At 36.9% G+C, this 14604-nt stretch overlaps 1 protein-coding gene across 1 annotated transcript in view; it reads right to left on the minus strand.

Annotated features, from left to right (window-relative positions):
• RTF1 (RTF1 homolog, Paf1/RNA polymerase II complex component) overlaps nucleotides 1-14604 on the minus strand; it is a 49174-nt gene that overhangs the window by 32686 nt on the left and 1884 nt on the right. Inside the window, exon 2 of the mRNA XM_027870008.1 lies at nucleotides 3631-3741. Within this exon, the coding sequence (XP_027725809.1) occupies nucleotides 3631-3741 (111 nt within the window). The remainder of the gene's footprint in view (nucleotides 1-3630; nucleotides 3742-14604) is intronic.

The following is a 14604-nucleotide window of genomic DNA, read 5'->3' on the forward strand; positions in this document are numbered from 1 at the left end:
TGTTGCAGCTAATATAGGAGTCCAGGCTTGGCTCTTATTTAGCTTATTCAGCTTAAGGCAAATAACCACAGCTTCAAAGAAGGGCTGGATGTCTGCAATCCTGCTGTCATAAGAGGCTGGCATTTTAATGCCCAGTAAATTTGGTTTCAATGCACTGCATGGACTGGAGTCCACCAAACAGCAGGTTGCGCCTTGGGTCAGTCACCCCACCTCTGCCAGCCTGTAGAAAAGGAGAGATCTGCACCAGAACACTTCAGGTTTCCTTCCAGCTATAATAGTATATATCCTCCGGCACTTTCTCTTTTCCTCCTTGTTGCTTATGCTATTTCTTTTTTATTGATACACTTTGTTGTGGCACAGTCATTTCCCACGAACTCCCCCACAGAACCTTCCTACAAAAAAGTTAAGCAAGCTGCCTAACAGAGTGATTGTGACAGCCAGGATTGTGATTGCCTCACTCTTACTAATTATAAACAATGTTTCTATCAAATATACAAAACAAAGTGCTATAACATTTCAATCTTTCATCTATTTTAGGAAGTTCAGGGCTTTCTTAGAACTCTTATTTTGTATTTTCAGTTATGTTTAAAAAAACAACAAAACAATCCAATGAGGCTAGAGAGCAAGATACAAAAATTTATCATTCTCCAATAACAATACTCATAATTATCCTCAAGCTTTCCTCTTTGCAAGTATCCATCTACACATATACAGATACATATGTGCTAAAACCTTAATGGCTTTTGAAATATATCCTTATTTGCTTTCTAGATAAACCTGATATGTGATGCCCTTTGCATCTACTCATCCTCAAAGAAAAGAATTTTAAATAATTTTTGTTTTTCCCCCACTTTGCCCTTTTTAACCATTTGCTAGTGATTTCTTGCTCTAACATAGGAAAAAGTATCCATTAACCTTTTAACACCTAACTGCTTTAATAAGCTGTCTTGAAGATGGGTTAAAACACACAAATGAGAGGTATAAAGTAGAACTTCAGTATGCCACTGTCTCCTTTCACTTTTGGAAAACAGGTTTCTGTTATACATAGACTGTTATCCTAGCAAGGGACCTTCATAACTGCTCATCTAATCCAAACTCTTCATTTTATGGATAAGGAAACTGAAGCCCAGAGAGTTTAAGTGACTCAACTATAGCTACATGGCAAGGCATGGCTCTTGATGGACAAAAAGGAAGAAAGGAACAAACAAGATCATGATTCAGATAACTTTAAATCTTTTGAGAGGATGCAGAGAATTTGTGTTAACAGAATCATTTAGCACCTCATTGATTGTAAAGGGCTTTAAAAATAGTACTCTTGAGTTATCTTTCTCACTTTATAGCTTAAGAGACTGGGATACATCTTCAATTTTTTAAGTACGCTTTGCTAAATCAGTAGTTATTAGATCAGAGGTAAATGGCATAGACCAAGGGTAAGCAACCTTTCAAAAAATGAGACATGATAGTGATTTGGTACAGGATGCAGGTCTAAGTCACACAGACACTACACACTACACCTGCCCCCCCCCCCCAACCTCCAGTTGCTTCCTATTGCCTCCTCTATTAAATATAAAACCCTCTCTTTGGCTTTTAAAGCCCTTTATAACCTTGCCCCTTCCCCCCACACTTTCAAGTCTTACATCTTCCCTTCTCATGTTCTATGATCTAGTGACATGGGTCTCCCTGTGGTTCCTCCAACAAGTCACTCCATTTCCCAGCTATGCATTTTCACTAGATGTCCCCCAATGCCTGGAATGCTCTCTCTCCTCATCTCTGTCTCCTGGCTTCCCTTCAAGGCTCAGTTAAAATTTCACCTTCTGCAAGAAACCTTTCACCATCCCCCTTAATTCTAGTGCTTTCTCTGAGATTTCCTTCCATTCATTCTCTATATGTCTTGTTTGTATATAGTTATTTGCATATTGTTTCCTCTATTGGAAAGTTTCTTGAGAGAAGAGCTGTTTTTGCCTTTCCTTGTATCCTTAGCACACAGCCTGGCACAAAGCAGGTACTTAATGGTTAATAACTTGACTTTGCAGAAACTTAAGGCAAATGAGAGTTTGAAGCCTCAACTGGCATGGGGGAGGAAAGAATGGAGAGATGGGAGGATAAGGAGGGTGTCTAGAAGTCAAAAGAGCCAGAATTGGTAACGGTGGTAAGGGATCAGGGCTTATAAGTCAGGGGCCTAATATGGCTAAAGGGCTCCATACCCTCTTGAAGAACAGTAGGACAACAAAGAGACTTAACACAGAAACAGAACACATAGGCATTATTTGTGTGGCAGCTATGAGTCTGTAAGGGTAATACCTTTGTGGGGTGGGTTAGGAGTCCCTGCTGGATCCTCCACCTTGCCCCCTTCACAGTTCCCATAGAGACCCTGCCTTGGGATTTATCCTTCCCCTTTGGTAACACAAATTAATAAACTGTATTTTTTAAAATAACTTAAAAAAAAAGACTTCAAACACGTCTCACAAAAGTATAGATAAAAAACATCACCAGAGGATTAAAATGTAATGGTATCTGATTTCTCAAGCCTTATTATCTTCCCAACAGATGGGATTATTTTGCTAATTTAAGGGGTATAATTATTTCTTATTTAAGTTTAGGAAACATTCATCACTATGAAAAGCAATTTTGTTTGTTAAATGATTCAAAATTACTGGAACACTACACTTAATCAGAATGCAGTCTTTATTTGCATATGCACAGGACTGATTGTAAAATCCCATTATAGCAAACTCTAAATACCTTGTTTTAATGGAATTTTTTAAAATAAAAAAGTATACTGTCCCAATCTGTGGGGCCTAGAGATGAAACAGAGCTTCCAGTGAATGAATTAATAAAAAGAACTGCTGGGGCAGCTAGGTGGCGAAGTGGATCAAGCACCAGCTCTGAAGTCAGGAGGAACCAAGTTCAAATCCAGCCTCAGACCAAACACTTGACACTTACTAGCTGTGTGACCTTGGGCAAATCACTTAACCCCAATTGCCTAAAAAACAAACAAACAAAAAACCCCCCCCCAAAAATTAAAATAAAAAGAACTGCTTTAGTTTTTACATGGGGAAATAGGGAGGATCATTTAAGCAACTCTATCCTCTCCTTCCTCCAAAGTGATTTGGGAGGTTCAGTAAAGAGATGATTTTTTAAAAATGTTATCATTTATTTCTTAGTAATATACTGGATGCCTGAATAATCCTGAACAGGATTATCAAGGTCTTGGGCCCACTCTTCTATAGAAGATTTCTAACACTATGTTAAGTACTAGATGCCACCAATAAACTGGAGAGTCCAGAGGAAGAATTCTGGGATAGTCAATGACCTCGAGATAATCTCACATGAGGACGAGCTGAAGGAATTAAAAATGTTTAACCTGGAGAAAAGACATGATAGTTATCTATACTGCAAAGATTGCCGGATTTGGAGTCAGAGGACCTAGGTTCAAATCTCTCCTTGCTTGCTTAAAAGCTTAATAAGCAAGTCATGTAACTTTTCTGCCAAAGCACTCTCCTAGTTCTAAGACTATGCTTCCCATTTTAGGAGTATACTACATGACCACCAAAAAAAGAGAAATCTCAGACACTGAGGATTCTATTAAAACTAATGGACTCCCTTGGCATCATAGACATTGTAACCTACCTCGTCATCGCTGTCCGATGTCTCAGAGTCGGAAGAAGCTGCAGGCTGACTAACAGGTTGCTCCTTCTCTTCCGAGTCACTCCGTTTCCGTTTGGCTAGGGACAAGAGCTCCTAGACGAAAGAAAAAGAATAATGAGCTCTGTTCAACAGAGAAAAACATTGACAAATGGCAAAATATAAGCATTACCTAAACTATTCATATTTAAATACTTCTAATCCAAGAGTACCACCTAACTACATTGCCATGCTCCTGGGTTTTAAATTATTGGACAGAAATGCTCTCAATCAAGTTTCTATTAAATCATTTTGCATATGTCTTTTATGTCTTAATGTCTATATTTATATGTGTCTTATACATCTAAAAAAGAAAAAGCAGTTGGGAAACCAAGCTGGAAGTTATTCCAAATACGTCCTCTTCTGAGAATCACATAGTTAATGGCGTTAATCAACATCTTACTGGACCAAGCTTTACCATAAAACTGTTCTCACTAGTCTAAGTAGCACAGTTACCATGACCTCCATGACTGTTAATCTTATTACAACCTAGAACTTTGGTAAACCACAACCACAAAGATGAACCTTGGTTTTAGATGAATTCTTCTCTTCTTGTGCCAGAAAAGTCCCATGGCATATAGTAACCTTATGTGTTGGGTTCGTAACTTGTCAATTCTATTCCAAATGGGCTATCCTTACTAACAAATCTAATTTATTAGAGGCTCCTTTATTTGGTAGTAATTAAACCAGAGGAACAGGACTCAAGACTTCAAGATTCTCTTCTTTTCAACATTACACATACTAGGTGTTTAGTAAACTGATGAATTTACTAATTTACCAGTGTTCATGATCTGTTCATTTCTGAAGAAAAAAGAGCAGGAAACAGAAGAAGAAACATAAAGAATGGCATGATCCTGTAAGAAAAGAAATTTGAAGGGATGGTGATGGTGGTGGCTTCATTTTAAGGTGTATATATATATACACCTTACGTAAGGTATATACATACATAAGGAAAAGAAAAGAATCAAAGAAGGTATAAGACTACTTGATTCTTACTTAGCTTCTGCTTTCTCTGCCAAGAAGAATGACTTTTGACTATAAAGGACAGAACAACCGGCCAAAAGGGAGTTGATACTCAAGATAGGTAAGGAGATAGTAAAAAATTTAGTTGCTCTTGATGAATTTGCACAAAAGAGAAGAAAATGAAAACTGCAAATAATAAGCCAATAAGCTTGACTTTAATTCCTGGGAAAAGTCTAATATGTAAAAGAGACCGTGAATATCTAGAAAAGGCTTTATCAAGAACAGATTAACCCCATTTTCCTTTTTTTTTTTCTGACAAGGCTGCTCAAGTGGCAGACCAAAGGAAAGGAAAGCTATACAGTTTACCCAGATTTTAGCAAGTGCTTGATAAAATATCTCATACTATTATTGTGTAAAAGAGAGATACAGGCTCGATATTAATACAATTAGAATTTAGACATGTTTGAATAGTGGAACTCGAATATTATTCATGAATGATTCAATGTCAACTGGCAGGGTTTCTTTCCAGTGGTGTTCCCCAGGGATCTATGATTGACTCTGTTATTTAATACTTTTATCATTGATTTGGATAAAGGCATAGATGGTATTTTATCAAATTTGCAGATAGCATAAAGCTAGGGAATGCAAAGGTGGGGGAAAGGAGAGCTAGTATAATGAGTAACAGAGTTAGGCTCCAAAAAGGCATTGACAGGCTAGAAACCTAGGCTAATTCTAATAAGATTAAATTTAAAAGGAATATATGTAAAGATCTTGAGAAAGTCACTTAACCTCTCACTGCTCTCAAAGTTGTGAGAATGTGCCAACTTCACACTGGTAGAGGTAATTTCCTCCCCTGGGAGTTCCCTATACTATTGAAATCACAGGTCTAATTCCTATCCCTATAAGTAAATCTTACATTTGAGTTCAAGAAACTGAATTTACAAGTACCTATAGATGAGGGAAAGTTACACAGTGGTTTATCTAAGAAATACCTGGTTGTTTAGTGGATTGTAAGGTCAATGTGTGTCAAGAATGGTATAGCAGCCAAAAAAGGCTAAACCCATCTTAAGTGACTTTAGGAGATGTACAGTTTCTAGAAATAAGGAGGTGATAATGCCACCATACTCTGCCCTGGTCAGACCACCTAAGTAATCTTGTATTCAGTTCTGGCTACCACACAGTCAAAGACCTTAAGTTCATGCCACTTGAGTATCAACTGAAAGTTTAACCTGGAGAAGAGAAGAGGGGGAGGGGAGTGGCTTGGTGGAATGGAGGTGATATGTGATATCTGTCTTAGAATACTTGAAAGCCTGTCTGCTGGAAGAGGAATTATACTGGTTCTGTTTGGCCGCAGAGAACAGAAAGAGCAATGGACAGAAGTTACAAAGAGGTAAATTTAGGTTTGGTATAAGGAAAAATGTCCAAACAATTAATAACTATCCCAAAATGGACTGAGCTGCCTTTAAAAGCTATGGATTTCTTCTCACTTGGGCTCTATGAGCAAAGGCTAGACAGACATTTATTAAATGTGTTGTAAAGGGGATTCTTTTTAAGTATGAGCTGAATCCTGGAAGCAATTTGCAGAGAGGGAGAGACAGACAGACAGAGAAGACCCAGAGATTCCAGACAGAAAGGTGTCACAGATATCAAAATATCCATAGCATCCCTTTTTTACAAAAAACTAGGAACAAAGCAAGTACCTATCAACTGGATAATGACAAAACAGAATGTGGTACATAAATTTAATGGAATATTACCAAGTGGTAAAAAACAACTACTATGAAGAACTGGAAGAGGCATCAGAAGATAAGTGATTTGACTTAAGAGTGAGGTAAGGACAACCAAGAAAATAATACACACAATGGTCACAACAATGAAAATGGAAAGTACAAATACTTTAAGGCTGTGTAATTATGAACAAACCTGGCCCAAAGAGGTAAGAAAATGTGCCTCCCTCCTTTTTCTGCAGAGGTGGGGCACAATGGGTATGAAACATTATTTATAATAGGCTCAGTCAATGTGCTGGTTAGTTTTGCTGAACTCCTTTATTTTTTTCTCCTTTTTTATTTTTTGTTACAATAAAGATGGTTCTCCCCATGGACAAGAGAAGAGGAAGAGATTTTTAAAATGACAGTGATGTTAAAAAAAAGAGTTATCAGTAAAAAATATTTTTAAAAAAGATGAATTAAACAATTTCTGAAGTTTCTTTCAATTCTGAAACTTCATGACTCTATTACTAACCTCAGCATTCTTACCATATACCTCTGATTTAATTCAGGTGACAGAAATATAGTTTAGTGGGGGAATGGCACTTTCAGTAATGATATCAGCACTTAAATATTCTCTACTCTTTCTTCCATAAGCACCAAAAAAGAGGCTACTGAAGCATGTTTAAATATAATTCTGTTATACTCATGGTTGGAGAAAGATGATTGACTATTTAATGCCTCAATTTATCCATCTGTAAAAGAGGGAAAAATGTAATGCAGATGTGCCAAGAGTATTGCAATTAATTCACCACAACTAATATGTCCTTCTGGTGCTATCCATATAGGTCGTTTGTCAAATCTTGTGACATAAAATGAAAAATAATAAATTGTGATAATATATTTCTTTCCCTCCTTCATAGCCTCCCAACTATGAGATCATTTCCTCCTGGCCAGGGAGGTAATAAAATGACCTTCTCAGGTCAATACCACCTGCTCTCTCTTTCCTTTTCTACAAACCTTGAAATGTTACCCTCCTACAAATATTGCAGACAGTTGGCATACCAATTCCATGGAAAGAAACAGGCCCAAAGAATATTCCACTCTCTCATACCACAAAATCATCCCTATACACCTAAATCAAAATCACAGCAGTGTCTGGGGATGTTTAGCTTTGGAATATCCTATATAAGGATACAGTCTCTTCAGGAAGGCCGCAAATAATAACTGCTAGCTACCATCTATATAGTATTTTAAAGTCTGCAAAGGGCCTTACAAAGATTATCTCATTTGGTAATCACAATGACCTTGTGAGGTAGGTGCTATTATTATCCTCATTTTACAGATGAGGAAGCTGAGGCGGCAGTGGCTAAACGACTTGCTGAGAATCACAAAGTATCTGAGACTGAATTTGAACTCAGGTCTTCCTGACTCCAGGCGCATCACTCTCAGCCATTATTGTAATTTTTAATATTACTGACAAATAAATAACTCAAATAACCTTGGAAGCAAGTAGAAAATGGCAACCAGTAAATAATCCTTTCCAAGAGGTACATAAGTATAGTAAAATTCTATCACGATACAGATAGATATGATGAATTTAGGTGATTTTCATTTTATCTAAACTTTTATTTTTCCCAGAACTTTGCACACAATCATCTTTTTTTTTTTTTTTTAATTTTTTTAGGCAGTTGGGGTTAAGTGACTTGCCCAGGGTCAACAGCTAGTAAGTGTCAAGTGTTTGGTCTGAGGCCGGATTTGAACGCAGGCCCTCCTGACTTCAGGGCCGGTGCTCTATCAATGGATAGAGCCACCTAGCTGCCCCTACACAATAGTCTCTTAAGAAACACTTGTTGGATCTTGAATGATTTGTATATACCAGTCAAATTGTTTTCCCCAAAATATAACATATCCTAAAATTCTGTTACTGGTAAGTCAGCAATACAGAAATGTATCCTACCCCCATGCTACAAATAAGTTCTACTTAAATATCAAAAGCCCAGTTACCAAGGAGTATAACCCTAGGCAAGTTGTAACCTCCATGGGCTCCAGGTAATTTCCTGGGACTTATCTATATAGCCATAGATGTGTCACGGATCTCATGGGCAGAGGGAGAGCCTATACCAGGAAGTTCTACACTGACAAAATCATTTATGTGCTTCAGGGGTTCTTCTGTCCAGTGCTTGCACTTCCGTCACTTTAGTTTACCCAACAGCAACCAGGCTATCTGTTATCTACATGCCTTTAAGAAATAGGCAACATAAGAAGACAACATTCAGGAAACCTGAAGATCTACATAAAACATGAGCTTCTAGCTAGGAAGCCCAAGGACTAAGATGTGGCCAACCAGTCACACTCAGCTTCTTGAATAGCTTCTTTGAATGAATACTAATGAAACATATTTATCATGAAATGGCAAAACAAGAATTCTACTGCCAATTAAGTTTTTGAAGTCTACTCACACTAAAGTGATATTTCACGTAAGCTCATTTCATACCACCATCTTCATATCCCATCACCAGCCAAACTAGCTTATATATTGCTCTCTGAATCTTTGCATGCCATTTTCCACTTTTGTACCTTTGTAAAAGCCGTCCCCCATGCTTAGAATACACTCCTTTCTCACCTTTTAGAATCCTTAGCTTCCTTCAAGTCTCAGCATGTGAAAACAACAAGTTTTAAGATCTTTACTTTACAAGGTCTTCCATTCATCTTTTACAAATAACTTAGAAGAATATACATTTAATATTAGAAACAATCTCCCATACTTTAGCAGAACTACTTATTTTTCTTTCTCCAAAGAGAATTTCAAATTTCATCTTCTCAATTAAATCTTTCTTGATTATATAAAAAGTGGGATGTGGATTCTGCTATTCTAAACACAAACCATTTTTAATACTAAAGAAAATAGGATTTTAAAATATATTCACAGTGAATGTCTCTATGGAAACAAGGTGTCTCAAGAATATTTAGACATGTGAACTTTCAAATATTTACAATCTTGTTGGTGAGTCAAAAGAACACACATGAAGCAAGTATATAACAATACAATAATAGTAAATAATTAAGGGTTAAATTGTGTGATTCAGAATATAAACACTAATGGGAATTCAGAGAAAAAGAATTCAGGCTAAAGAAGCTAGTAAAGTAAGAGGTAGTAGCAAACAAAGTGGAAACAAAGTAGGTGCCCATCAACTTGGAAAAAGCCAAACAAGCTATGACATACAAATGTAATGGAATATTAGTGTACTTTAAGAAATAATGAATATGAACAATTCCGTGATATTTGAGAAGACTTAAATGAATACAGAACAAAATAAGTGAAACCAGGAGAACAATTTATATACAATAACCACAATTCTAACAACTTTAAAAGACTTAACAATCCTGCTCAAAGTAACAAAGACTTCAGAAATCAAGTCAAAAAGCATTTACTAAGTGCCTACTACCTGTCAGGCACTATGCTAAGCTCTAGAAGACATTGGTGGTGAAGCATAAGCATACCTCCCACCTCTTGGCATAGAGGTGATAGAATGAGACATACATTTTCAGACAGACTCAGTGTATTATTTGTTTTGCCTAACTACACTAGTTTGTTCTAAGTGAGTGTTCCATTTGGCTAGATAAGAGAGAGTAGAGATTGAGACAGTGTGAAGTGATAGATATTTTTAAAAAAAAGGAGACAAAAAGTACACAGAAAATAAAGTTCAGAAGGGGACACAGAATCAAATGGAAATTTTGCTACTACTTTATAAAATATAATATGCACTTTTAAAAACAAACCGTAGGTAAGAGAAGTTTATTATTGTTTCATGCACAATTCTTTTTTGGTCTTCTTTGTGTATTCACATTTACAGCTTCATATCTAATTTTTTCTGTTCTTTGTGTATTGGAAAATCAATCAATCAATCAATAAACATTTATTAAGCAACTACTATGTGCCAGGTACTATGCTAAATGCTGGGGATACAAAAAGAGGCAAAAAATAGTCCCTGCCCTCAAGGAACCGATAATTTAATATGACAGACAAAAAGCAAAAAAAAAAAAAACGTACAACACAAACTATATACAGGATAAATAAGAAATAATTAACAGAGGGAAGGCATTAGAATTAAAAGGGGTTGGGGAAGGTTTCCAGTACAAGATGGGATTTTAGCTCAGTTTTAAAGGAAGCCAGTGAAATAAGGCAGTGTATAAGAGGGAACAGTTCCAGGCATGGGGGGTGGGGAGAATTCTCTCTCTCTCTTTTTTTTTTATGAGAACAGCCAGGAATTCAGGTATAGGAAGACTGGAAAGACAGGAGGGTGCTAGGGTAACAAAGGGTTTTTCAACACCAAACAGAGCATTTTGTATCTGATTCTAGAAGCAATAATAAGCCACTGGAGTTTATGAGTGGAAGGGAGGGGGGAAAATGTGGGGATGTGTGTGACATGACTGAACCTGTACTTTCAGAAAATCACTTTAGTGGCTAAATGGAGGATGGACTGGAATGGTGAGAGACTTGAGGTAGGCAGACCTACCAGCAGGCTATTTCAATAATTATGGCATGAGGTGATAAGGGCCTGCACCCAAGCTGACAACAGTGTCAAAGGAGAGAAAGCAGATTTCAGAGATGTTGCAAAAGTGAAATTGACAGACTTTGGCAATAGATTGGATGGGGGGAAGGGTAGGAGTGGGTGTGAGAATTAAGAATGAGACTTAAGAGTGTGAGACTGACGTTCTGGAAGAATGGTGTTGCCCCCTACGGTAATACGGAAGATGCTGGTGGTGGGGGAGGTATCAGAGGCCAGGCAGAACAAATCTAATCCCTCTGTTATGAGATAACCATTCAAATACTTGAAGACAACTATTATGTTCCCCTTAAGTCTTCTATTCTCCAGAATAAACACTGCCAATTCCTTTAAATAAATTTTTTTCAGCCCCTTACCACCCTGGTTTTTGCCTTGTGAAAGTCTTCCAGCTTATCAATGTCTTTCCTAAAATGTCATTCTCAGATTTGAAAATAATACTTCCAAATGTGCTCTGACCAGGGCAAACACAGAAGGACTATTATTTCCTTTACTAGGGACAGCAAAAACTGTCCTGATTTGAAAGTGTGATGGGTGGTGCAGGTAGTGTCAGATTATAAAGGACTTTTAGGGTATACTCAGCTAACTGTTGCTGGAATTTATAAACTATATACATTTAAATTTAGAGGTTAATCCTCCCCCCCATACAATTCAAACTCCTATAAGAATCTGCCTGATAGAACTAATAGCTTTGTACCACCTTGCTTTTTCTGATAGTGCCCAGCTGTTAGTGTTTTCTCTTTCTTGAAAGTGATTTGTATTTGCTTATCTGGAAATATGTTGTATCCTCACAGGACAACGGCAGGTGGCTTTTTCATTTTTTTTTAATATCTTTAGGATCTAATTCAGCATCTTCAACATCATGGATGCTTAAAACAGGTATGATAATTGAACTTGCATAGAAACATTCTTCAGCAAAGTTACAAATTGAAAACCGAGCTCCAAGAGAAAAATAAAAAAATAAGTGATTCAACTACCATTGTTTATTTTCTGGTTACCCTTCTTTCTCTAATATACAACCTAATTAACGAATCATTTGTTTAGGATTCATTTACTAAAATAGGGTCTATGTATGGCTTAAAAACAAAACTGTATTCAGCCATGATACCATCCAAATACATATATATCAAAAACCAAGCAGCCTTCTCCTCCCTTTTCGCTGCTATTCAAGGAAAAAAAAAATCAAATGAAATTAGCAAATAGGCTCCATTAATACAACATTAAGACTAAAATGTAAAACTCTAACATGACACTTCTCACACAGCACACGTTCATACTGCACTTCCAAATGTGTTCCCCAAAATGTGAATATGACATTTGATAAGAAACATGACTTTTAAATTTTCTGGCTTTTTTCTTGGCCAGTTTATAACAATAAGAATTTTAACATAATTCCAAAAGACAGGTTCTTAAAAATACTTACGGGTCTAGTCTCTTAAAGGAAATGTAATTAATGAAGTTACAAGCTCCTTGAGGGCAGGAATACTCTTGTATTTGTATCCAAGAAAACTTTCTAAAAATACTCATTGCATTCAAAGGTAAATGTAACTGAAACTACAGGCAAGTTATAAACTCCTTGAGGGAAAGGCCCTATGTCTATTTTGTATCTTGTAGACCCATAATAGTGCCTGGCACATGGCAGAAGCAAAGAGTACAGAAAAAAAAAAACAGGCTAACAGCAATAAAACCATAAATTTATAAATAAAATACAAGATAGGTTCCATCCTGTGGGCTTCAGACTCCTAGAGGGGGGTGGAGGTGGGGGAGAGATGTCATGGAATTAGTGCAAGGAGTGTAAGAATGTGTATATTGTGAAATTTTAGGTCTCATACTCAAAACTATTGGGAAAGACTTTAGCATATGTATAAAAACACCACCAGAAACTGCACTGATCTCTAAAATAAATAACTTAGGCTTCTTTTTTCTAGCCCCTCTGATGCTATTTATTTCATAATGACAAGGAGTCAAAATGCAGCCAGAAAGGGAGGCACACCATTTTGGTATAGCTAGAAGCTAGAAGGCCAAGGGTTTTCATTCGAAGTGCAAAGGTTCTTCGAAAAGAATCCAACTAAAAGAGTTTACAGATTTGCCTAATTTTAAATGTGGCTACACAAGCAGTCTATTTGATTTCTGCTTACTAAGGCAGATTCTAAGGCTCCTGTGCTTACAGTTTTTTCAAGCTATATAGCAGGGATTTCTGAACCTCCCCTCCTACCCCATCTTAAGTTTTTCAGGCTATCGTGGCTTAATCCTACACTTAAACTTCACCTCCCCCCTTCTGAAACAGAAGAGACAGATGAATCTGAAGTAAAAAATGGTTCCTACAATTATGATTCGATTCTACCCAAACAAGAACCTCCTCTAACTTTAGTTGGTCTTAGAGATGTCACAGAAGGACCAACAACCACAGAATCATAAACATCATTTGCCAGGTTACAGGTTAAGTGTTTACACTTTGATGTCCTTTCAACCTTGGAGCATACAAGCTGAGAAAGTAAGTTGAATGAGTTTCCTACCAATCCAATTTGATTACAAAAACCTTCTAAAACTACTCAACTACTGGTGGAGTGAGCAAACAAAAAGACACTGACTAGATCAAAGAATTTAGAAAGCACTCCACTTTCCTTTGGTAAAAGTCAAGTCAACAAGCATTCATTAAGCACCTACCCTGTTCCAGGCACTGTGCTAGGCACCAGGGAATACAAAGAAGGCAAAAAACAGTCCCTGCCTTCAAAAAGTCCACAGTCTAATGGGGATAAACAATATACAACTATATACAAACAAGGTACTGACAAAAAAAAAACACACTGGAGGATTTTTAATCTTAGGAAGACCCTATCAAGCAGGACATTAAGTAGAAGTAGTATGACTGGAGAAATCTTCGCCTACAGGAGCCATTCTTCACCCAGAGAACTAGCCCTACCTTATGAAGCAGAGATTTCTGATCATGACATTAAATACTTGGTAATACTTCCTGGCTCACTGCCTTTTCCACAAGGACCAGGACACAAAACTGCTACTCAAACTGTTCAATTCATCAGGACAGAAATTTAAACTGAGTATTACACTCACTAACAAATAAAATGCCTAGAATGCCAAAGATACCAAAATAAGGTAAAGTACCAAATTGTTAAAGCTACTAAAAGTACAGTTCTAAATTGTACTGTATAGAACTCCCCCAAGCAGATCATTCAGACTCCTTCCTTCCTGAAGGCCCTTTTTTGATGAATGCTTTTTGCTGGGTACACAGTAAAGAACTCAATAAATGCTTACTGATTTACTAATCATTAGCACCTCTATTAGTGAATACATGTACTGGGGAAAGGAATTTTGATTTTATTCTGATCACTGATTTTTAATCAGTTTAATAGTGGTAGAAGTAGACAAGATTAAATTAAATGGACAAATCATTTTACTTCTCTGGGTCCCAATTTCCTCATCTATAAAATGAGGGGTTAGGGTTAAATTTCTAAGGTCTCTTCCTATGAGTTTAAGTGTTGACATCCACTCTGAAGATATCTGTGGCTCTGGCCCATCTTCTGGATGTCTGGACAATTCTTACCTCTACGAGTGCCACCACCACATTCTTGAATCTTTCATATAATTTTTCAAAACTTTGCAAATAAAAAAAAATATGAGAGAGAGAGAGAGAGAGAGAGAGAGAGAGAGAGAGAGAGAGAGAG

The sequence above is a fragment of the Vombatus ursinus genome, unplaced genomic scaffold (assembly GCF_900497805.2).
Source record: "Vombatus ursinus unplaced genomic scaffold, bare-nosed wombat genome assembly UNPS02014794.1, whole genome shotgun sequence".
NCBI lineage: Eukaryota > Metazoa > Chordata > Mammalia > Diprotodontia > Vombatidae > Vombatus > Vombatus ursinus.